The sequence below is a fragment of the Carassius gibelio genome, chromosome A7 (assembly GCF_023724105.1).
Source record: "Carassius gibelio isolate Cgi1373 ecotype wild population from Czech Republic chromosome A7, carGib1.2-hapl.c, whole genome shotgun sequence".
Taxonomy (NCBI): Eukaryota; Metazoa; Chordata; class Actinopteri; order Cypriniformes; family Cyprinidae; genus Carassius; species Carassius gibelio.
The window spans coordinates 18,001,253-18,025,187 of NC_068377.1; the positions used below are offsets into that span (position 1 = coordinate 18,001,253).

The 23,935-nt window shown below is 37.0% G+C and overlaps 5 protein-coding genes across 9 annotated transcripts in view; 1 reads left to right on the top strand and 4 right to left on the bottom strand.

Annotated features, from left to right (window-relative positions):
• cmtm3 (CKLF-like MARVEL transmembrane domain containing 3) lies at positions 1-5,846 on the bottom strand. The gene is made up of 5 exons (XM_052601414.1): positions 5,220-5,846; positions 2,396-2,551; positions 2,195-2,290; positions 1,925-2,039; positions 1-955 (listed from the first exon to the last, which is right to left on the bottom strand). Exons 1-5 carry the CDS (start codon positions 5,334-5,336, stop codon positions 927-929), a joined length of 513 nt encoding a protein of 170 aa, XP_052457374.1. The 5' UTR covers positions 5,337-5,846; the 3' UTR covers positions 1-926.
• Positions 5,847-5,993: 147 nt separating this feature from the next.
• Positions 5,994-7,293, bottom strand: LOC128016713 (chemokine-like factor). Its single transcript, XM_052601415.1, has 4 exons — positions 7,147-7,293; positions 6,763-6,918; positions 6,521-6,616; positions 5,994-6,389 (listed from the first exon to the last, which is right to left on the bottom strand). Exons 1-4 carry the CDS (start codon positions 7,204-7,206, stop codon positions 6,276-6,278), a joined length of 426 nt encoding a protein of 141 aa, XP_052457375.1. The 5' UTR covers positions 7,207-7,293; the 3' UTR covers positions 5,994-6,275.
• A 1,207-nt stretch (positions 7,294-8,500) lies between these two features.
• On the top strand, positions 8,501-13,271 carry LOC128016710 (thymidine kinase 2, mitochondrial). Of its 4 annotated transcripts, none has more exons than XM_052601408.1 (10): positions 8,501-8,740; positions 9,001-9,038; positions 9,176-9,250; positions 9,358-9,411; positions 9,511-9,604; positions 9,788-9,857; positions 11,136-11,224; positions 11,352-11,431; positions 12,307-12,387; positions 12,554-13,271. In XM_052601408.1, the coding sequence occupies exons 1-10, from the start codon at positions 8,584-8,586 to the stop codon at positions 12,635-12,637; spliced, it is 822 nt and encodes a 273-aa protein (XP_052457368.1). In that variant the 5' UTR covers positions 8,501-8,583; the 3' UTR covers positions 12,638-13,271. The 4 variants fall into 4 exon arrangements, with proteins under 4 accessions (XP_052457368.1, XP_052457372.1, XP_052457369.1 ...); XM_052601412.1 differs by having other exon boundaries at positions 8,501-8,710; positions 8,971-9,038; XM_052601409.1 differs by having other exon boundaries at positions 8,591-8,740; positions 8,885-9,038.
• A 136-nt stretch (positions 13,272-13,407) lies between these two features.
• LOC128016709 (uncharacterized) lies at positions 13,408-17,677 on the bottom strand. The gene is made up of 2 exons (XM_052601407.1): positions 16,951-17,677; positions 13,408-15,170 (listed from the first exon to the last, which is right to left on the bottom strand). The coding sequence occupies exons 1-2, from the start codon at positions 17,284-17,286 to the stop codon at positions 13,929-13,931; spliced, it is 1,578 nt and encodes a 525-aa protein (XP_052457367.1). The 5' UTR covers positions 17,287-17,677; the 3' UTR covers positions 13,408-13,928.
• A 1,675-nt stretch (positions 17,678-19,352) lies between these two features.
• Positions 19,353-23,935, bottom strand: part of bean1 (brain expressed, associated with NEDD4, 1) — a 70,771-nt gene continuing 66,188 nt past the window's right edge. For both annotated transcript variants that reach the window (XM_052601417.1, XM_052601416.1), the window contains exon 6: positions 19,353-22,878. In XM_052601417.1, the coding sequence (XP_052457377.1) occupies positions 22,509-22,878 (370 nt within the window). In that variant the 3' untranslated portion in view covers positions 19,353-22,508. The remainder of the gene's footprint in view (positions 22,879-23,935) is intronic.

Sequence of the window (23,935 nt, forward strand, 5' to 3'; positions counted from 1 at the left end):
TGCATCAAAATTATTTATTGATGTGGCAATCTGACAGTGCGTCTTTGCACTAGAAGGTGGTTTACAAATGGACACATGCAGCATGCCTGAGAATACTATAGTAAACCAGGCGACGCTCCCTTATTCTTACACTGATGCTCACATTTATAATACAGGTTCAATAGCAGAGCAGTGCCACTTCAAGAATAGTACATTGCTAGGTGAGCATAATGAGACAAATCCTGCCATTTTTTTGCAGTACTTTGGCAAAACATTGGTATTACTTCAACATTACAAGACTAAAACCAATGTGTAGACCTGTGAAAGTAAGACAGGTGACTGTGGCCAGCCAACCACCTGCTAATTCCATACATGATGTAAACTTACTTTGTTGCTACAAAACATTCAAATTATTATTCCCAGTACAGGGCTTCATCACCAAGTCATGCATCTTTTTTAAAAGACAATTTAAGAGAACATATTTGGAGGAAATATTCCCTCAGAATAGTTCTAGTTAGTAAACATACACACGCACACACAGCTTCCAAATATAGTAATAGAAAAAGACTCGTACATACTGTAAAAATGGAACTAAAACACTATAAGAACGTCTAAGCTGTAAGAGGCCATACATAAACATCACAAATGGTACAATACTGCCCTTCTTTTTAAAAAACCTGTCAACAAACTTGACTGATGTGAAGCTGCGTCACTGGAATAATTCACAGCTTTGGGGAAATCAAATAAGAGAGGCTTAGATTGTCTGGACGCATACAAAACTTGTAGAAAACTCTTTAGCTTGTGATTTGAAATAGACTGCTTTAGACTACTCTAGTCACAAAAACCATACCCAAAATAACAAACAATAAAAAAGTTATACTAAAGTCTGTTTTGGTTATCAGGCACTGTAGTGGTCACGCACCAGGTCTTTGGACACAATCACAGCTTCAGTCAGAGTCAGAGTCTGAGTCATCATCTGTGAGGAAGAAGAATGTGTTATTCCGGAAGAAAGAGTCTCTGAATAACAACAGGAAAGGGAAAAACGAGATGGGGGATTCCCAGTGAAAATAGTATTCCATGGAAGTTTAATGCATGTGACTATGCATGAACATTTCTAGGACAGTTTGCTTGTAGCTAGAGGTACTTCATGCTTTTAAAGGTGCTGTATGTAAGTTTTTGACTACTAAAGCATAAAAATACCATTATATATTTTCAGATATTTAAGAAACTGAAAAACTGAAAAACAATGTCAATGTACAGTCAGTTAATCTCCTCTGAAAATGTGCTGTTAGGTCTCTGTTTTGGTTTGTGAAACCCGCCCACTGATAGTTAAATAATTGTATTTTGGCACCACGGGTTGCCAGTTGGCGAAAAACAAAACGCATTTCATTAAATTCATCGTCATGTGCGCTCGTTCCTGTTAGTGTCGTCAATCTGGCAACCTGCATGTGCATCAAGTCTAAGGAGGAGGGACCAGGTGAAAAAAAACACTCTCCAATATTTTGAATTTGGACTGCAATACCTAGTTCAACCACTTGGCGTCAATACTACATCCAGCACCTTTAAATGATACTGCGGGAATTCAGTCTGTCTGGTCTCTTACAGCGATTAGAAGAAAAGCTACACTGTGGATGACTAAACCACACTTCTAAAGAAACCACATCACCTTTCACTTCCTATGTCTACTCTCACTAATAGTTTTGCTGCTTTAGGTCGATGTGTAAAGCTTCATGCAAATGTGAAGGAGAATCCAGCAGAAAGTTTAAAAGAACAGCATTTATTTGAAATAATATTTTTTTTTCCCCCAATATAAATGTCGTTACTGTCATGTTTGATCAATTTAATGCATGCTTGCTGAAAAAAAGTATGAATTAAAAATAATAAATAAATACTGACACCAAAGTATTGAATGGTAGTGTAAATAAGAACCCAGTATTACTGATACCTTGTGTGTTTGGTGGTTCCTCACTGGGATCACCTCCCTTGAGGAAGTTGGCCAGTTCATTGAAGATGAAATAAAAGTCCAGGGCGAAGAATATTGTGGTAATAAAGCCAAATAACTAAGAAGTGAAAGTGAAACACATGTCACAGACACATGAAACCAGTGCAAACACCACACAAGTCACATGTTGTATAACTGTAAATAAAAAAAAAAACAGTTCTGTCACTGATAGTGCCGATAAAAGAGAATTAGACTGAACTGATGTGAGCCTACCCCAGCAGCTTTTGAGGCTCCATCCACATATTTTGACACAGATATTATAGAGATGATGAAAAAGATGATGGATGCACTGACACAGCGCAGGAAGTCCTTGATGAAACAAAAGGCATGGTGAAGGGAAAAAGGACAGAACTGGTTCTCATGGACAAATAAAAAAAGCTCCATCACAGTAATTTCGTAGGTCAGTAAACTTACCATGAGGGGCCAGTAAAAGCCCTTAAATCTCTCATTGAACTTTGTAGAATAAGCAAACAGCAAGAAGAGGGCAGCCAAGAACTCTATCAGGGGAGCTGTGACGAAGGCAGCTGCTGTCGAAGCAGCAAAGCACACAAAGCTGATGAAGGACATCACCTGAGGGGACAGCAAGCACGAGGATCCACTTTTATTTAATTATTGTTTGTTATCATTTTGTTAATTGCTAAACATTTGTGACGGGGTGAGTGCACTTGACCTTTTAAAGAGAAAAACTCACAGTTAATCAATAAAGCAGAAATGAATGTTTTGACAGCATAAAGATAGGGCTGAAAAGAGACCAATCTGCCTTAAAGGGTTAGTTCACCCGAGAATGAAAATCCGTCCATCTTCTACTCACCCTCGAAGCATCCTAGGTGTATGTGACTTTTCATTTTCAGAATAATCCAATCAAAGCTGTATTAAAAACTTTCCTTGCTCTTCCAAGCCTTCCAATGGGGGTAAGCAGGTGTTTGTTGTCAACAGTTAAGAAGACGTGAAATAAAAGTGTGCATCTGTAATAAAACGTCCCTCACACGGCTCCGGGGGGTGAATAAAGTCCCCCTTATAGTAAATTTTTGTAAGATAAATATCCAGATTTCAAACATAATAATTTTTTTTTTTTCCACTTTTGCTGACTGTGAAGGACCGGAAGACATGCAGGTGGATGTTGTAGTATGTCAGCGCTGCGTGATTAGTGACAAGTGCAGAGAGAGAACAAAACAAAATGATATGCAGGAATAAATATCAATGATAAGTGTCTGGAATGATTTTATACATGACACGTTGTTTAAACATTTGTGCTGTTGCAACATGCTCCATCTCTGCTGTCCACATCAATTTCACTCTGTGCTGCATGACTGCTTCCGTCTTCCATCATCTCGCTTTCTGATTGGATACTGTTTCATTTCACGTGATAATCTCCAGAGCGTGCGCACGTTTGTCCTCGGGGGTTCTCCCCACACATGAGGATTTCTGATCGTGAATATTAAACATGTTGAATAATTACGATTTGCGTATTGTAGAACCATCAAGATAATCGGGACATAGCTAGGGTTGTCAGAAGGGGGGAAATCAGACCAAAATCAGCCTGATTATCCAGCTTTACACCCATTTAAAGGCTAGGAAGAGCAAGGACAATTTTTTATATTAGATTGGATTATTCTGAAAGAATGCTTTGAGGTTGAGTAGAAGATAGACGGATTTTGATTTTTAGGTGAACTAACCCTTTAACACAAAGCAACATCATCTTGAACAGAACAGTATGTACTAATACACCACGTCAAAGACCTCTGGCAACTCACACAAGACCACACACATACACACGTGGTGAACTCCTAATTACCATTCACACCAAGAACAGTAGACTAACTATATCAAAGTGACAGTCACATGACATTCAGCCAAGTATGGTGACCCATACTCAGAATTTGTTCTCTGCATTTAACCCATACAAAGTGCACACACACACAGAGCAGTGAACACACACACACATACACTGTGAACACACACCCGGAGCAGTGGGCAGCCATTTATGCTGCGGCGCCCGGGGAGCAGTTTGGGGTTTGATGCCTTGCTCAAGGGCACCTAAGTCATGGTATTGAAGGTGGAGAGAGAACTGTACATGCACTACCCCTACCCACAATTCCTGCCGGCCCAAGACTCAAACTCACAACCCTTCAATTGTGAGTCCGATTCTCTAACCACTGGGCCACAACTTCCCCACGACTATTAGCGGCTACAAAAGGATGTTCTGTTTAAACAGAACATATGCAACAGTTATGGCTTCTGCCAATTCTAATAGTCAAGTGCAGATTTGAATCTGATTGGCTGTAAATGTTTTTATCGATTACCAGCTAGAAAAATAAAAAAAAAATCTGAAATTGCTTCCAACATCATGAAGTTGTGGTGTGGGTCGCTGTTCTCATAGAATGATAATGATAATTAAAAATTTGTTATTTAAATGAAGCTACACAGTTTTGTATTTGTTATGTCCTGTATACAAGCACACTAAGCCTTATACATGAACCTGAATTTTACAGCCTGAGAAGATTAAATAGCCATTATATTTATATATAACATAAATTAAATTGTGTTGGTAAGTTAAATTGCTTGTTTTGTTATAGTTACAGGACCAAATGTCCCCACAAGGATAGTAAAACCTTATTTTTTTTTTTTTTTTTTTACTTTGTGAGGGCATTTGGTTGGTCCTGACAAGGGAAATAAAAAAAACCTGTCGGGTAGGTTTAGGTTGAGGGAATAGAAAATACTGTTAGGTCAGTATAACAAAAAAAAAAAAAAAATAGAAGTCTAAGAAAGTCCTCACTAGGAAAACAAACATGAGTGTGTGTGAGTGTGAGTGTGTGTGTCTGTGTGGTGTAAAATATGAGGGGCGTTTTGTGACCTCTATAAGAAAGCCACTACTTGCCTTGAATTAAAAAAAAGAAAGAAAAGAAAAAACCCTCCCCCTTCAGATGAATGAGGAAAGTTTGAAAGTTTGACCTATTGCCTATACTGCAGAGAAGAAGAAAAAAACAACTCTTACTTATAGAACAAAGATGCAGAAACTTTTCAGAACAAAATATAATAATTAAGAGATAACCATTGAAAAACAGATCGATAAGAAAAAGAAACTAAAATCATCCAAAGTTACGTCGTACTTCTGTGGCTGCATCTAGATGCCAACAGCACGGGAAAAATACATACAATTTAGAAGATATAGCATGACACAAAACAACGACTACACTATCATGGATGTATTTAACATGATTAAAGTCGAAAAGCATACCACTTCACCGAGCAGCAGTATTCCTTTTCGGGAGGAGACGAATTCTTTACTCGGGAGAAGAGAATGAATAACGGTCTGTCGTGATCGGTTATTCTCCGGAGTCTCGATGTCCCCCATGATTCCTGTTCCGAGTCAACCTCACAGAGATGCGTCCTACTCTCTCTCCGCTGTGAGACAGCTACTCGCAGAGTGGAAACGGAAATCATGACAGTGCGGAAACGAAGCACACACAAAAAAGCAACATCTGCATTCCCGAAATCTGGAGACTGTTACTAGCTCAGTGAACAGAGAATGTGGGCGATCTCTCACAGGACGGAGAGATCTGCTGTACAACAACTGCACTACTGAACAGATTCCATCTCATTCACTGTTCGGTGTCAGCCTTCAAGCCCCTTTTAATCCTTCAAAACTGTTTTTGAAACTTCTTAACTTTAGTTAGCGTCACGTGTTGTTCATAATAACATATAACGCTTTCAGAATGGTTTTAAAAGTCTACTATGAAAAACAAATGTCAGGCATAAGTCATGAATGCAGTCAGCAGGCTATGCACTGAATGTAATTATTTTGGCAATATATTTAGTAATTTCTACAACATTCAAATTGTGTTTATAGGCTACTGAACATTGTTTGAATGGCCTATGATCATGCTTTGGCCAAATACCTCAAATTAGTAACTTTGGATAACAACAATCTTTCAGACAAAGTGCATTTTTACTTTGAGAACAAGAACATCACATCAATTTTCTTAATGTTGAGACAATAACAACATGATGCTCAATTTATGGAGGAATTTATTTTGAGTGGTGAATATTTGTGGATAGGTTTCATCATTTTGCACACTTATGTGTATTAAAGCAACATGCATTCCCAGAGACAGTTATGGAGACTTTAGTTCACAGGACAGAGTGGCAACTCTATTTAATAATAATAATAATAATAATAATAATAATAATAATAATAATGAATACATTATACCTATATAAGTATTTTACAATCTTATTTTGGTTTTACAAAATAGGTCCGCTCACAAAATGAGACAGTTGGTCCTGCAAAGCTTTAATTGTTCCCTGTTTGGGCCTCTGGGCTGGTTCTTGGCTTGTTGAATGTGATTTTTTTGAAAAGGATATAGCCATCCAAAGACCACAAGGCTGCAGCCACAAAACCCACGATCTGTTGAAACATGATGCGTCTTAATGTTTGGGTCATTCACAGTGAGTATTCACATGAAGGATTTAAAGCCTGCATAGTGCTTAAAAAGATAAAGAGAGAGTTCAATGAATGGAGGATGTACGGTTTCTCACCCCTCCGCTCAAAGTGCCCTTCACTGTGTATGTAGAAACTGCTACCAGGCTAAGAATACACATCAGTGCAGCTGCAAAGAACGAGTTGAACACATCCTGTGAGAACATAAGGTCATTAATGGTTCTGTTTGCAAAGCTGCAGTTGCAGGCATTGGTTGTGTTATACAAAGTTCTCTGAGCAATAACAATGCTGCAAAATATTTGCATTCATTCAATCAAGCGCACTGGATTTATGCTCTTACAATAAGAGGCCAGACGAAGAGAGTGAACATCTTGTTGAGTTTCAGTAGGTAGAGCAGAAGAAAACCAAGTGTGATTAAAAATTCCATGCATGTCGCTGCAATGTAGGGCGACCTAGATGCCACTGCATAACACACAAAAGCCACAAAAACACATACCTGAAAATGAAAATGAAAGATTATTTAAGAACTTTTAGTAAGATGACTAGATGTTACTTGACTGAAATGTAAAGTGTAATGTGGTTTTAGTTAACAGGCCTACATTGTTTCCCTTTTTTAGCTACATATTAAGCCTATGCAAGTACTATATATACAAGTAAGTGCGAGTGGTTCCCAAAATGGATCACAAATATCAAAACTATCATTGTTAAATTTGAGATGTCTCACCATTTCTGATATTTTCAGTAGACCTTTTGGAGACTTCAACAAGGGCAAATCAACTTCCATTTTGGCATTAAAATGATCTCTGTGTTTTATGTCGATGAGTAGTTCAACACAGCTTGTCAATCTTGACACATTACTTCCTCAGTGAGTGTTTCCTCTTAGTCTCAGGAAATGACTAAATACCTTCTTTTCTTTTTTTTAGCAGGCAATCTGATTCAGTTTATGGTATACATTCAGACATTTACACTTGTTAAGAATCTGCGGGTAATATTTCTGCATGCACTGGCAGTTTTGTAAAGTGCAAATCATAAAGTGTTAAACAGTACTGTATTTAGCATAGCTATGTATATTGTAAAATAGCTGGTCTATGATCTGGAGAGCACTGTGATTATGCCGTATTAAGGCCAATGAGATCTATATACTGTAAGCTACTTATTGAACTACCCTTACGAAAAAGAAGTTTATTCAAGAGTGCTATTAGTACACTACTTTTAAACTAAAAATAGCAAAGTATGCTTTAGGTTTACTTTATGTACTTCTCAGAAATTGGCTTTATGTACTTCTCAGAAATATACTTAAAATTAAATTTAAGTATACTCTACTTTTACTTAGAAAAAGTCTAAATATATTTAGTATAACTACACTTGAGAATAGAATCCGTGTTTTCATTATTATACGGTAGAGGGCGCTAGTAGCCTACACATCTTCTGCTCAGAATTTCCAAAAAAAAAAAAAAAAAAGCTTTTAGTTCAAAATGTTATTTCTTTATTTTTGATTAAATTTACCCACATTAAAGTGTTTTTTTTTTTTTTTTTTTTTTTTTTTTTTTTTTTTTTAAGAATGCATGAAGCTAGAATACACGCAGGTACCCTTTTCTTTCTTTGGATGTTTTGTACAGTATGTTCAGATACTCATGTAACAACATATATTCACATCATAAATAGGACATAGTAGTATACTGAACGTATGATGTAAAGTTCACTTTAAGAAAACGTCTGAGTATACTTGCAGGATAAAACTACTAAACTATTAATTTACTGAGACTATACTTCAAAGTGTACAAAGTATTTAATTAGTAAACTGTCAGTATACCTGTAAGTTCACTTTTAGTATAATTGCAGTTCAAACTAAAAACATAGAGGTAAACTGGTTGTGAACTTTTATAGTTTTATATAGAAAGTGGGCCAATTTAGTCCCAAGAAGTATTGCGTGGTAATAATAATAATAATAATAATAATAATGTAGGCTTATTTCACAAATAATATTGTACATCTTACGAATATTCTTACGAATATTCTAGTGACGATTTTAAAAAATGTGACTTTTATTTTGACATGTTTTTGTCGCTCATTAGTGTTGCAGTGCAAGTTCTGCGCATCATGAGTTCACATCACTCTTGTGTATTTGTCTGTGTGACTAGACGTCGATGAAACAAGCGAGATGATTGGTGAATTCTTAAAAGAGTTCTGTCGTGTTGTTTTACCTCGCTATTCACACAAATCTTTGTCAACACATGTACATGTACTTGTCCGAGAGACGCCTGCTCTGAGAAAGCGTTTAAGCGGACGTTCGTGGAGCAGCACATCTGTCGTTCACCGTAAGTCCTGCGCCAGCTTCCGGTCTACGCAATATAACTGCGACCACAGCTCTAGTTCTGATTCATTTATATTGATAATATTACTCGTATAATATTGCTATTATAATATATCGTCCCTAACCGAGTTATATCATGCTCTCTCAGCTTTGCATTAACCGTACTGGCACGAGCTTGAGCATCTCCCATCCTTTGACTGTTGCCATAGAGATCTGCTGCTGAATCCGAGACAGGCTTCATGATGTTGTCTTCTTCTTCTCAAGGGAAGCTGGTTAGAAACGGCGAGGAGAAGAAATCAGTGGTGAGTTACACACTAGCATGTGTCTGGATGAATAGATCTGGAAGAGGATTAATCGCACGCCTGAAGAATACTGAGAACACAATATTGTCAAATATGTTTATGGGTTGTTTTGAAATTTGCATCCACTCTCTTTTCAGATTTGGTTGGAGGGAAATATCGCAAGTGGAAAGACAACATGTCTGGAATACTTCAGCAAAACCAGTGACATTGAGGTAAACCGTAAATCTGTGATGAATAATATTTTTTACATTTTCTGAAATCTCTCTATTCTTGTTAATCGTTTATTTAATATACATCTGAAACGTGTGTTGTGTTTTAGGTGTTAACAGAGCCCGTGTCCAAATGGAGAAATGTGCAAGGATGCAATCCATTGGTTGGGAGCATGTGGCACTTCATTATGAATTTAATGAGCATTATTTGCATATTTATAGCATATTTGATCATCGTGTAAATGTATTTTATTCTGCCACAGGGACTGATGTACCAGGACCCATCTAGATGGGGACTCACTCTTCAGACGTATGTCCAACTGACAATGCTGGATCGGCATGTCTTACCAATGGCATGTACAAGTCTTTTTTCACATTACTATAGTCAGTTTTGTTCAGTTGCTTTACATGTATCTGTTTTTGTTTTGCGATACAGAAATGAGCCTCTGCTTTCTGCATGAACCGAGGAAATGGAATGTGAATCACAACTGTAATAACCTGTTTTTTGTTTTGTTTTTTCTTTCTGTTGCACACAGTCAGCACCAGTCAGAATGATGGAAAGATCTATTTACAGTGCAAAATACATTTTTGTGGAAAATCTTTACAAAAGGTATGTTTCCATATAGACTAATTCAGAGCAGACGTCACAGTTACGTCACTTGCAGCTACGCACGCATGGTGGTTGCAGAAAAACACTGGGAACAAGTGGAGGTAAATGGGTAAAATCCATGGAATAAGAGAAAAATATATATATATTTTGTGCCTTTTGATGTCAAGATTGGAATGCAAATCATTTTTATAGAATACTGTCGTCAAAGATGCCATTTGAAGCTAAACGCTGACATTTAAATTGACATATTTTGCATGAAAACTGCTATGATTACTCTACTTCTAAAACATACATTTGATAAAAAAAAAATGATGTCTACATAATACTCACATTTGCTGTCCAATGATGTATTATATTAGCCATACAAACCTTACTATTAACATTTTTACATAAAATTTATTTATTTTATCTCACAATTCTGACTTTACTTTCCTTACAAATGCAAGTTTATACAGTATATCCAAATTCACACTTTACAACTCCACTTAACTCAAAAATAGTTTGAGTTGAGTTTGTCAATTCTGAAAAAACTAAACAAAAATAAAACGAAGAGCTGAGGGGAAAAGAGAGAAAGATGAGTTGTTTTTCCTTATTAGAATTGTGAGATATAATATCGGAACTGCGAGAATAAAGTCAGAATCTTGAAATATCAAATCAAATTCACTTTTATTCCAGTTGAAAACTGTCATCTTTTGCCACTAGTCTCCGCACACACAAAAAACTTCATCCCTGTTTCGGATATGTGAGACTATCCCACTATCTAACATCAATTTCGTGGAATAACAGTGCTTATCGCTGAGTGACAAGCTCTTGTAATATGCAGAGAACAATTTGAAAATGACATCTAATCAATATAATCGGCCATCTTTTTAAATCTAATAATTTTATACTGTATCCGTGTAATTCTCTATCCGTAAAGGCTATTAGCTCCCGGGTTTTCTGCAACCATGATGCGTGCGCATCCTGAATGTTTACAGACCTAAAATTGGTCTATAACACTGAAAGCCCTTTACCTGCCCACTATTGAGCAAATAAATGGGTTACACTTTATTTTGGTGTCCTTCTTATACGCTACATGTACTTTATGTAAATTATGCAAAATGACATGCAACTATTGCTGAACCAAACCCTATCCCTATAGTAAGTACATTTGGTTAAGTAATATTGCTTAGTAGTGTTTCATTACACTATATCAAAGACACCTTTAAATAGAATGTAAACACAAAATGATCTGATCATTAAACGTGTACTAATGTTATTATTTTAATTGGTTTACAGTGGAAAGATGCCCGAGGTGGACTTTGCTGTTTTAAGTGAATGGTTTGAGTGGATCATAAAGAATATTGCTATTCCTGTGGACCTTATTGGTATGGCAAATATATCTGTATTGCATTGCGACACCACATGTTGCTCGTTTGATGCGGATAACTACAATTTTTAACAAATGTCTTCGTGTAGCCGAACTAAAACATTTTTTTGCATGTTTTTATACAGTCTACCTGCAGACGTCTCCACAGACTTGCTACGAAAGACTAAAGCAGAGGTGCAGAGAGGAAGAGAAGGTCATTCCCTTGGTGAGCTGTTGTTGAGTTCTAAGTGAAAAGCTGTGCATGCAAAACTGAACTGAAACAACCCAAAATAGATTCTGTTACTCTGCTGTCAATGCCGAAAGAGCAAATGGCAGACACATTTTAAAGGGGTTATGAATTGAGAAATCAAATTTTAACTTGAGCCTTTGCTATACAAGAGATCATCGTACTAAAAGAGGAACTGAAAATGAACTGAACTGAAAATGTCCTTGTTACTGAAATAAAAACTTTAATTGACACCAGGCCCAGCTGACACCAGATCCTGGATTGGGCCTACCTATTATGTAATAGATGGGTTTAACACGCCTCCTAATTCTGTAGCCCCGCCCACTGATTCACACAAGTGGCGCTAAACTGAATAAACATGCCATAAAAAAAATTAAAAAAACAGTCGCTGCATAAACCTTCATTTTGATTCAAATGTTAGGAATGCATGGTTGAACTTTATTTTGAATAAAGTTTCAGCTCATGTGAGTGAAAAATTGAGCGTATGTTCGCTTCATCTCACCACGGATGAAAAACTTTTATCTAATCATAGCAGTGGGTGTTTACTTTCAAGTCTTCAGTGTGGAACGACCATAAAAACAGAGCGTTTCTCGAGCCAGCCTCAAAACTAGGGTAGAAAATGTCCTATTATTGATTTTGAGGTTTTTAAAAGTAAAACCATGCAGATGTCATAAGTAGACCTCAGACCACAGTATAAAATAATTTAAAAAGCCCATTTATGACCTCTTTAAGTTTAAAGCTTTAGTTCTAGCTCAGAGATGACTTTCACTTGTAATGGTATCAGAAGGCTAGATTACATGTTGTTATCATATACTCTGAAAGTGATTGCCCTTTCGCTGATGTTTACTCTTTAGGAGTACCTAGAATCAATCCATCACCTCTATGAGGACTGGCTCATTCATCACAAGTCGTTTGAGGTTCCTGCTCCAGTTCTGGTGAGTTTCTGCCAAATATCATTGGTTAAAAGCCTTATTTTCTCTTATGCATCATTTGATACATATTGTGAAATAATGTGTAATCACTTGTTGATGAGCTGAACTCATAAATAATGTTTCATGCATTATATCATGGAGTGATTTGTGATTTCACTTTGGTGGGCAGGTAATCCCAGCAGATCATGACCTTAAGAAGATGCTGCATCAGTATGAGGAGAACAGAGAGAAGATATTAATGGCACATTGCTGAGTTTAAGATCTGAGACAACGACGATCATATCAATCCATACACGCGTCTTCTGTTCTCATCAGAAGAGAGACAGATGAAGCAAGCACTTTTTTTTTTTTACTTGAAACTGGATTTACAAACATTCCTCCTGCAGTGGACAGTTGATTTGTATAGTAGGATTTGTTTATTAGTTCATATAATAGTTTTATTTAAATTCTGCCTTTTATGATAATTATTTTGTATTTGGATTTGCAGTCTTTGCAAACTTGGTTTAGGCACTTAAGAGGAGACACAGTCTTTATTTTTAGCCTTGTTTATGGAAGCATTCCATACTACCTAAAGGTGCTGCACTTAGAAACATTTCCATTGGCTCTTTTGTTGTCAGTAGACATTTCAAATTCTAAATGGCAATTCCAAAGCGTGCAAATATACTGTATGTGATTTAGTCCTGCATTTTACAGTGAAATCATCATACTAGGGTCTTGATGATCCTTTTATTTCCATGAATTCAGTTCATTCTGCCACTTGCGGACAGTGTCACTAACAAGTAAAGACACTGTGGTCAGTTTACGTTACTGAAAGTGTTACTGTGACCAGTGTAATTTATACTGCATAAGGCATTGTTTTAAATAAACTGGAAACATTTTTTTGAAAATATTGATTTTATTACACTGTAATGTACAGTCACATAATTATGTGCTCCACTGAAGCCCCAGTAGCAGTTTAAGAACAATACAAAAATTGTTTGCATCTTATTACTTTAAATAACAGCTATTATAATACAGATGCACCAGGGGCTTCATTTATAAAATGTTGCATATAAACCATCATAAATGATCAAAGATCATTTCTCAAATGTGCATGTAATTCAGAGAAACAAATGTACGCACAATACGCCTCTTCCAGATGTACAAACATTTTATAAATGAAGCCGAACACTATTTTTAACACTTAAGTTTTAAAGTGCACATTTAACTTGTCTCTACATTTAATAAGGCACAGAAGGCCTACTTAGAAAAGCAAGCTGTTATAATAAATTCGACCCAAGCAGGTTCATGAAAATTATAGCAGCAAGAAACGTTCCTTCATTTCAAAAAGCTATGATAGAAGTTAAAGACAAAGGCAACAGATGTTCTTCCTATAAACTGTAAGTTACTAAAGCTAACCCGAAATCAATAGAACAAGAGACTCCCTATCAGTGAAAATGCTTTGCACATCATGACTAGCACACAGACATTTTGGTGCACTGCCGCGGTCTAGTACACTTTAAAATCTCTGCTAATGGATGAGAAAAACACAGGACTGTGTGTCTCTAAATCAGCACATATGTTTGGACTAGGTCGTCTTCTGGTTGCAGAGTTGTGGGACTCTTGTGCCCGTTTGAGCCCTCATTATGGTCAGCTGGGGGTCCCATCACTGGTGGACAGGCATTTAGTGCACTAGGGATGTAGATCGACTGAGGAGGCTCTTTAATGAGGCTGTCCTGTGCACAAATGCCATCAGATGCAACACTGCTCCTACAACCTGTGATGTTGCAGACAGGCTCCTGGGATGAGCTGCACAGGATGGGCAGGCTCATGCCATCTGAGGATTTAGTGGGTGGAGCCGTGAAGACGTCATTGGGTCCAGTGCATGGCTGGGCCTGTGCGGTCTCCTCTATGGGGTATTTAAGCACTTCATCTGCATTGAGTTCCTTCATGTGCATTTTCCCCATTTGCTCAGTGAGCTCAGCCAGGCAGTCTTCTGATGAGCCTTCACGGCTGCGTCCTTGCAGCAGCTTCCCGACTTGAAGAACCAATGGTTTGTCATCTGAGGGCGGGGCTTCTACAAGAGCATTTGGGATGTGTAGTTTTCTATGGCCTGCCGTGGTCTCAGTGTGTATGGCTATAGACTGGGGGCCGCTCATGTCAGTCATGGCCTCTGGGAACGGGCTCGCGTTGAGGCCCCTGGATCCAGCCCACTCCTGGGCCTTGAGAGGCTGCACAGATCTTTGAGACTTTCGGAAAATGGGCTTTTGTCGGATGGCCAGGTCTGGGTAGTTCTTCTGCATCTCTAAGATAGACTTGTCATCAGTCATAAATGAGTTGGCCGTTCTCTCAACATCAGAGATAGAAACATCTTGAGACTTGTTGACTCCCTGATCAATGAAGTTATGAGTTTTAAGTGACCCCTGTTGCTGCTCTTCCCCTGGGTTTACCAGTGAGCCACCTTCAACGTGCCCATCAACCTTAAAAACATCCTCGTTTAGATTGCCGATGTTGCTGATAGGTTCTGAAGCTTCTTCCCCGGCGACGGAGGTCAGAGTAGCAGCTCTTGTTCGGATGATCTCCAGACATTCTACATGTGATCTCTGGTTCATGAGCTCCAGAAGATTCTCACACTCTAACCTGACAAGGAAAAGGTCGAATCCCATACTCTTGGCCTTGTCAGGGTCAAAATTGTCCGACAGTCTATACTCAGTGTCTGTTTCTATGCAGTATCCAATAATCTGAAGAATACTTCTGGCAAAAGGCAACACCGGCTTGATGTAATAGACAAAGTGTCCTGTAAATGTCTGATAGAACAGGGGAATAAAACAGTCGTGATTAATTGTATATTTAATTATTTTTTTCACTTCTAACATAATTAAACCTTGTGACCTGATGTGTTAAATTACTGTACTGCAAACAATTAATATTGTCTTCACGTTCTGCTTAGATTGACAGTGTGTACACTACTCGAAGAATCTTACCAAAAGTGTGTATATATATATATATATTCAGAAGTGTGAATTTATATATATATATATATATATATATATATATATATATATATATATATATATATATATATATATATCTAATCAAAAAATCCTTAAAAAGTCACTGATAGTAATAAGACATAATTCTGCACCAAATCAGCATATTAGAATGATTTCAGCTAACATTTTAGAATAATGGTCCATTAGTTAATGTTAGTTAATTCATTGTTTAACATGAACAAACAATGAACAATACATTTATTACTGTATTTATTCATCTTTGTTAATGTTAGTTAATGAAAATGCAGTTATTCATTGTAAGTTCACGCTAATTCACAGTGCTTTAACAAATGTTAACAAGCACAACTTTTGATCTGAATGAAGCATTAGTAAATGTTGAAATTAACATGAACTAATATTAATAAATGCTGTAGAAGGATGGTTCTTGCTTAAATCGTGTTAACTAAAGTAGTTCAGTAACATTAACTAATGGACTATTATTCTAAAGTGTTACCTGATTTCCAAAGGATCATGAGACGCTATAGCTGCCGAAAATTAAGCTGTGCCATTATTTTAAAAAACAGTAACATGTTTGAAAAATAGTGAATCTGTATGGAACTCGAAATCAATAAAATATGACAATCACCCTAATGTATCAAAATGTATCCTGAATACAGAAATATTTATTTTACAAAACCATCATAAGCATTTATGTCACCAAATAAAGAGAGTGTTACTGGAGAATGACTACAATGATCTGAATAAAAGCAACTAAAAAGAGAAGAATCTACTTCCAGAATCGTACTTATTTTACCTTATCTGACCTGAAAATTTACATTAATTACGTCTCATTTATGTTTAAAATACATTTAAGTGGTTTCAAATGGTTGTGTTTCTATCGCTGTAGTGTAAGTTAGTTTGATAGAGTTGTGTGGATCATCATGTGTGTCAGCTCTGGATGAAATGATCATTCATTGTGGTCCATTTCCAGGCTGTCTAAGATGTCTCCTAGTTGATGTCAAATTTGTTCTAAACAACTGACAATTACTAAAAATCCTTCTAAAACCAGAAAACAGATGAGCCAGAAAATCAGCAAACCATCTAGGGCTGGTATAAATATATATATATATATATATATATATATATATATATATATATATATATATATATATATATATATATATATATATATATATATATATATAAATCATAATCAGCTCTCAGAAGACGAAATTTTTAAATCAAAAGTCATTATGTATCAACACTTTGGTGTTTAAAATGATTTAGTGTTCATCAAAAAGTGCTTGGGGTCAAACAGAACATGAAAATGAAAGGAAGCCAGTGACAGTTAACCAGCCTCAAATAGTTTGCCGGTTTTTCTTGGCCTTCCAGCGTGGCTAAGATGTCTTGTTGATGGTCTAGCTGGTCTGACCGACTGAAAAGTACCCCACGACCTTCTAAAACCATAACAGATCAGTCTGACCAGGCTAGGAGACCAGATGAGAACCGCAAACCATCTGAGGCCGGTAACTTCTTCTTATCATCAGCTGGGAGAGTAGAGAGGACAGACCTAGAACTAGCGGCTTTAATTTACCTTTAAGGTTTTAATCTCTTTCTTCCACGGAAACAAAAACAGGTTGACACAGAACATCTCCAGTAACTCGACGGCTTTTTTCAAGCCGTGGACTCGTCTCTGGCAGTCTCTGTACTGTGCGCACTCACACAGAGTCTCGTAGAAGTGCGGCGCGTCGAGTCTCTTCCGCGGCTCTTCTCCCGGTAACAGCAGCGCGCGCCTGGCTTCATCTGTCACCGGTGTCTCTGAGCACACTTTCACGTCGCCTTCACAACAGACTCTGTCGTAGTACTGTAGATACTTAACGAACACGTCTTTTCGCGAAACAGGCGTTTGGTCTTCGACGCTGTTGGTCATGATCGTGACAGGACGTGATCAAGCTGATCAACTCCCGTCGAGGAAGCGAAAGTAGACAGTATGCAAATGAGGGATGATGATGATGATGATGAACATGCAGGTATCGCAAGCGACGCAAATACGGAAGAACCTCAACTATGATCTTCCTTACTGTAGTTTAATAATAACTGAGAAGGGTTACAGTAATGAAAGTCTTCCATTTCCATACATGCCCCTGACCGATATAACTGTCCTGTAGGCATCAGCGAACGATCTCCTTCTCATTCATCTCAGCTTTAACAGACTCCATGGACATGGACTGTTTGTCCATGATTTGTCCGAGAAACGACTGCTGGTATACCTACATGTCACCATTGTTATTCTGCCCTCGAATGTGGGAAGCACTGACATCTATTGCAAAAAAATATGTAATTCTCATGACCTGCGTGTAAAAATATGTCCAGAAGATGGCGACGTAATCACAACATTTACGCTCATTTACGTCAAACACGTTTTTGAGTGACGTCAGAAAGGAAAATACCTTTCTGACACCAATGAATTCATCAATGACCCCGTGGGGGAAATCCTGCTTAAACTACACAATGATGTGGAACATTTATATATATATATATATATATATATATATATATATATATATATATATATATATATATATATATATATATATATATATATATATACACACATACAATTTTTTTTTTTTTTTTTTTTTTTGCTAAATCAGCATGTAAAGGAAATGAGTTACGGGGTTCGTTGAGCAGTAGATGCATGCATAAGCTCTTCTACACTTTCAATTAATCAAAAAATCCTTAAAAAGTCACTGATAGTAATAAGACATAATTCTGCACCAAATCAGCATATTAGAATGATTTCAGCTAACATTTTAGAATAAATGTCCATTAGTTAATGTTAGTTAATTCATTGTTTAACATGAACAAACAATGAACAATACATTTATTACTGTATTTATTAATCTTTGTTAATGTTAGTTAATGAAAATGCAGTTATTCATTGTAAGTTCACGCTAATTCACAGTGCTTTAACAAATGTTAACAAGCACAACTTTTGATCTGGATGAAGCATTAGTAAATGTTGAAATTAACATGAACTAATATTAATAAATGCTGTAGAAGGATGGTTCTTGCTTAAATCGTGTTAACTAAAGTAGTTCAGTAACATTAACTAATGGACTATTATTCTAAAGTGTTACCTGATTTCCAAAGGATCATGGGACGCTATAGCTGCCGAAAATTAAGCTGTGCCATTATTTTTAAAACCAGTAACATGTTTAAACAATAGTGAATCTGTATGTAACTCGAAATCAATAAAATATGACAATCACCCTAATGTATCAAAATGTATCCTGAATACAGAAATATTTATTTTACAAAACCATCATAAGCATTTATGTCACCAAATAAAGAGAGTGTTACTAGAGAATGACTACAATGATCTGAATAAAAGCAACTAAAAGGAGAAGAATCTACTTCCAGAATCGTACTTATTTTACCTTATCTGACCTGAAAATTTACATTAATTACGTCTCATTTATGTTTAAAATACATTTAAGTGGTTTCAAATGGTTGTGTTTCTATCGCTGTAGTGTAGTTAGTTTGATAGAGTTGTGTGGATCATCATGTGTGTCAGCTCTGGATGAAATGATCATTCCTCTGGTATAGTTTAATAGAAGAGGAGCTCTGGGATAAGAGGTTAATTAAGGGCAGAGCTATGGCCCAGGCCATCTGTTCAAGATGCTTGCTTTGAGCCCACCATGCAAACAGGCAGGAGAGAGATGAATATCCACATCAGTGCTAGTGAGAGGCTCGTAATGCATTATGAATGACAGGAGTCAATGAGCAAAATGATTCAGGAAATATTCTGTCCATCTGCAAGCCTTCAGTGTACAATCATCATCTGTTCCTAAACTGCACAACATTCTCTGAAACTTGCCAACTGAGCACAACAAAATCTTTCATTGCTCTTTTACTTAATTTACTATTAGTCTGGTTTTAACAAAACATTGGATTATCCCAGAAAGCATTGACAGATGGACATCTCAACAGATAGAAGTCTTGTGTTTTTATTTATTTAGATGATACAGTGGTAAAGGAATAAAGACTTTAATACAAAACGCACATTAATATCTGCAGCTCTATGAAACAAGATTATCACTTCGGACAACCAACCACAACATAGTGACAGAGAAAGAACACATTTGAGATGTGACATTTACAATGGGCTTGGAAGCTAAGGTGCTATTCTGGTGTAAGAAACACATCCACGTGGTCTAATGAAACTAATGAAAATAGTTTAGCGCACAAATGTAAGCCAGTGATTTTCCTGAACATCAGCTCACTAGATGCAGCTAAAATACACAAAACCCTAAAAACAAAAGAAGAGAAATACTATGTGACCAATGGGAAATAGATCATCATTAGGGATTTTTTTAATATATATATTCTTTTAAGTTCTTTGTGTGTTCATTCCATCTGTATGTGCATACATAATTGATACATCCTTGCTAACAAGTGTGACTTAAAGGAAAAGTTTACCCAAAAATGAAAATCAGCTCAAATTCACCTGTATCTTGAATGGCCTGAGGGTGTTACTTCATATCCGAACAAATTTGAAGAATTTCACCATTCAGACATATTCAGCATCCACACGACTCCAGCTGATTGATTAATGATCTCGTGAAGCAAAAAGCTGTATGTTTGGACTAAACAAAATCCATCAAAACGTTTTTAATTTCAATCTGTTCCTTCTGACTAAAACACGAGTCTTCTATCCATATGATTTCAGGGAAGTCTGCACCATTTACAAGTGGAAACAAACCAAAACAGGTCTAAGCAAATATGTCAGTGGATTTTGATGTGAAAGGACATCAAGGTATATACTTTTTCAGCGTTGTTATGGATTATACATTATTTCGGCCAGAAGCGACAGTTTAAAGTTAAAATGCCTTGATGGATTTGTCCAAACATGCAGCTTTTCACTATGTTAATTGACAGACTGGAGTCATGTTGATTACTTATTGATTATTGTGATGTGTTTATCAGCTGTTTCATCAGACTCTCATTCTGACGGCACCCATTCACTGCAGAGGATCCACTGATGAGCAAGTGACATGATGTTAAATTTCTCCACATCTGTTCCGATGAAGAAGCAAACTCTGACTACATCTTGGATGGCATGAGGGTACGATTTCTTCTAATTTTCAGATTTGGGTGAACTATTCAATTAAAGTCAAGGGTTTACAGACACAGTATTATTATTACAGTCCGGTGGCAACAGCTAATACACCTCTACTCATTACATCACAGAACATCTGGACCATTTCTTCATCTAAGGTGATACAGCTCACGCTTTTACAGAGCTATATGAGCAGACCGAGACGCGCTCGACATCTACAAAATAATCTTGTAATGCTACTTCAGATCTGTTGTTATAGAAAAAAGTTGCCTTTCTTCATAGTTGATGAGTATCAACTTTCTTACTAAACATTAGTGGAAGTCAAAAATTTATAGAATATGTAAGTCCAAAGTTGACATCAATAAAGAATGGGACATTTAATAATCATTTCTTCTTTGAGCTACACAAGAAACGCATTCATGCATCAAATTTAATTGAAAAATCCCGTACAGACCCTTTTCTATAAGTATATACTTTTGTGATTCGTGGGAAGTTGTGAGAATAGAGGTGAGGTGTCATGCAGTGTCATTTCTGGGCAGGTTTTAAATGTGTGTGTGTGTGTGTATACATATATATACACACACACACACACATCTTTTGAAATGAAAGTTTCTTCACTTCAGCATGTTGATCTAACAGTCATGGTGATTAATAGGCACGTTGTGTATTAGAAACATGCATGTGGGAAGCCTTTGTGTTCAGATGAATGAAGTGGGCAATGTTAGAGCAAAAAAGGAAACAAATCTGATACATAAATGTTTAGGAAGCACAAGGTGTCCAGCAATAACTATATTATGTTTTACTTCACACTGACGTCAGCCCTACAAAGGCTGTGCAGTTGAGCTGCTTGGACACCAGTCTCAGCTCTTATGTTATGTTATAATGTACACAGCATCAATGCAGTTCAGGAGAACAATAGACCATTGTTTTACACCCTTTGGCAAAGTGTTCCCTACAGCCCTTTCTAATTATAGCTTGTATTGTCATATGCATTGATATCACTTCTCACACATCTGCTGTTCTCCTAATAGGATCTCCAGATGCGTTTGAGACTTTAGGAAAACAGCCGTCTCTACAAACAGAAGGAAATATAAATAAATCACAGTGATCTGGGAAATAGATGTAAAACAGTGGTTCAGAAAAACAGTTTTGACTCCAAGGTGTGTTCGATTAGAGTTGGAGCTAAACTCCAGGAACAGGTTTAGACACCCCTGCCATAAGGCCATCCTAAATGTGGAGAAATGTAGCATTACATCACTTGCTCTCCAATGGATCTGAAGTTTGCTGTTTGGACTCTCATTCTGACAGCACCCATTCACTTGAGAGGATCCATTGGTAAGCAAGCGACGTGATGCTAAATTTCTCCAAATCTGTTTTCAGGGTGAACTATTCCATTAAGATGATATTAATATAACTAAATTTCAATGATTTTAAGACTTTCAGGAGGTTTGGTTAAGGCCCCTAATGAGCCCTGGCCCTCTGGTAGAGAACCACTGATGTAGAGGAGCAAAGAAATGAAATCAAGGGTAAAAAAAAGTATGGATTAAAAGCACATTGATTTTCTGATGTCATTCAATTTCTATTAAGTCAGGAACACATTTTCAAAAAGAAACCTACATTTCTATTCCTATGAAAATTTTGTCTATTATGGTCCCAGGTTTATTGAGGAGCTGTCTGCTCTTTCCAGGCATCCAGAAGGGAACATTTCCACGGTGGTTGAAATTAGCTGTGATGCTTGAATTCAGAATATCAGTCTACCACACATTGCCATCTAATTATACCATAAGCAAAAGACAAGGTGAGGTGTTGCTCAAAAAAGTGATGGATAGCCCTGTGCTCTTGTGGTGGCTCCCGCAGTGTCACATAAAACATGAGGTACAGTATCTGTGTCGGCTGAAGTCAGAGGTAACTGTGGGCTTCAGCAGGTGTCTGTTTCAGCTCTTGACTCAGGAGACCCCAGCCACACAAAAGAATCCCTCTCAAAGCTGGTTTGGTACAGGTGATGCATGAGCATGCCGGGGAGGACAGGATTACAAGATCCTGTGAGAAACGCTGTCCTGTGGACTGCTGTCCGCTGTAGTGTGTTTGAGCAGATCCAGGGGCATCAGAGGAAGGGGCTGGTTTTGTTCACTCACTACTGCCTCATATGGGGGCGCCTCATCGAAAGGTAAGGCTGACAAAGAGATGGAGGCGACTGGCTGGTGCCTGAAGTCCTGTAGTCTGGCTGGGTAATGGGAAGAGCCACTTGCTGACACCCAAGAAGCCCCAGCGAGCAGATCCTCCATCTCTCTGTGACGGCGTGGGGCGGGATGCTCCCGGCATGGGTCTGTGAGGGAGTAGGGGGGCGGATCATCCGCAGGAACATATATCTGCGTCCCTTGACCCACACATTCATCGTAACTGAAAGAAAATACATAAAAAAATATATATATATGGTTATATACATCTGGTTAAAAAAAAAAAATCAATATTTCATAATGTATTTGTTATCAGTACAACAATCTACGGCTAAATATTGGAGGGTCAACCTCTTTAGGGAACCACATATCACGTACTGTAAACATTGTAGGATACATTTTAGAACCACTAGAGGGCAGTTTATGCCAAGAACCTCCAAGATGATGATCTCCTTGCTAATTTGTAAATATCTTTATAGTACATGGGAATACTACTGTTGTTTCCCTTGTTGTTTCCAGATTAGATATTTGGCTTTTTTTACTGACATTATGATAAATACACAAACACGATTCAAATATTATATGGAAAATATATTTAAAATACACTGTATGAAATATACAGAAAAAAAGTTAAACTTAATGTCAATAGAGCAAAATATTTTGATTAATCTTATGATTTGTTATGAAAGGTCAAGCTATGCTTCAGTGTCTTCGCACTCAGCGGCGGCAATGATACACCAAGAACATTCAAACAATGATATGACACAAAAATTATTAATTAAACAATGTTAGGGAAACATATTTTTTCTTTAGATTTTCTGTGCATTCCCCACCCACCCCCTTGCAGCCTACAGTAAAAATAAATATTATATAATATTTAATAAAGTAATAAAAACAAATGTCCCTTTATAGCTTTAAATATGTAGCCAAGAAAAAAAAAATATATATTTCAAGCCATTTTACACTTCATGTTAGCAAATGTACCAGAAGTGTCAGATTTATGACAGTATATTATGAGTTTATATGACAGTGTTATGAATTATGTTTCTGAAACCTGTATTTTTATATAGTGAGAATATTTTTGTATGCTGGATGCAAGAATCTCACACTAAGTATTACTGACATTTGATTCTCTTTTTGTTCCTTCCCATCACACCAAATTGCCAATTTCACATTCTCTGTGCGATATCCTGCTGCACGGCAAACAAAGCTCCAGTGAAGCACATCCGATTTAAAGCCTGATGTGTCCATCCAAGAGAAGAGCAAACAAAACGAGAGAG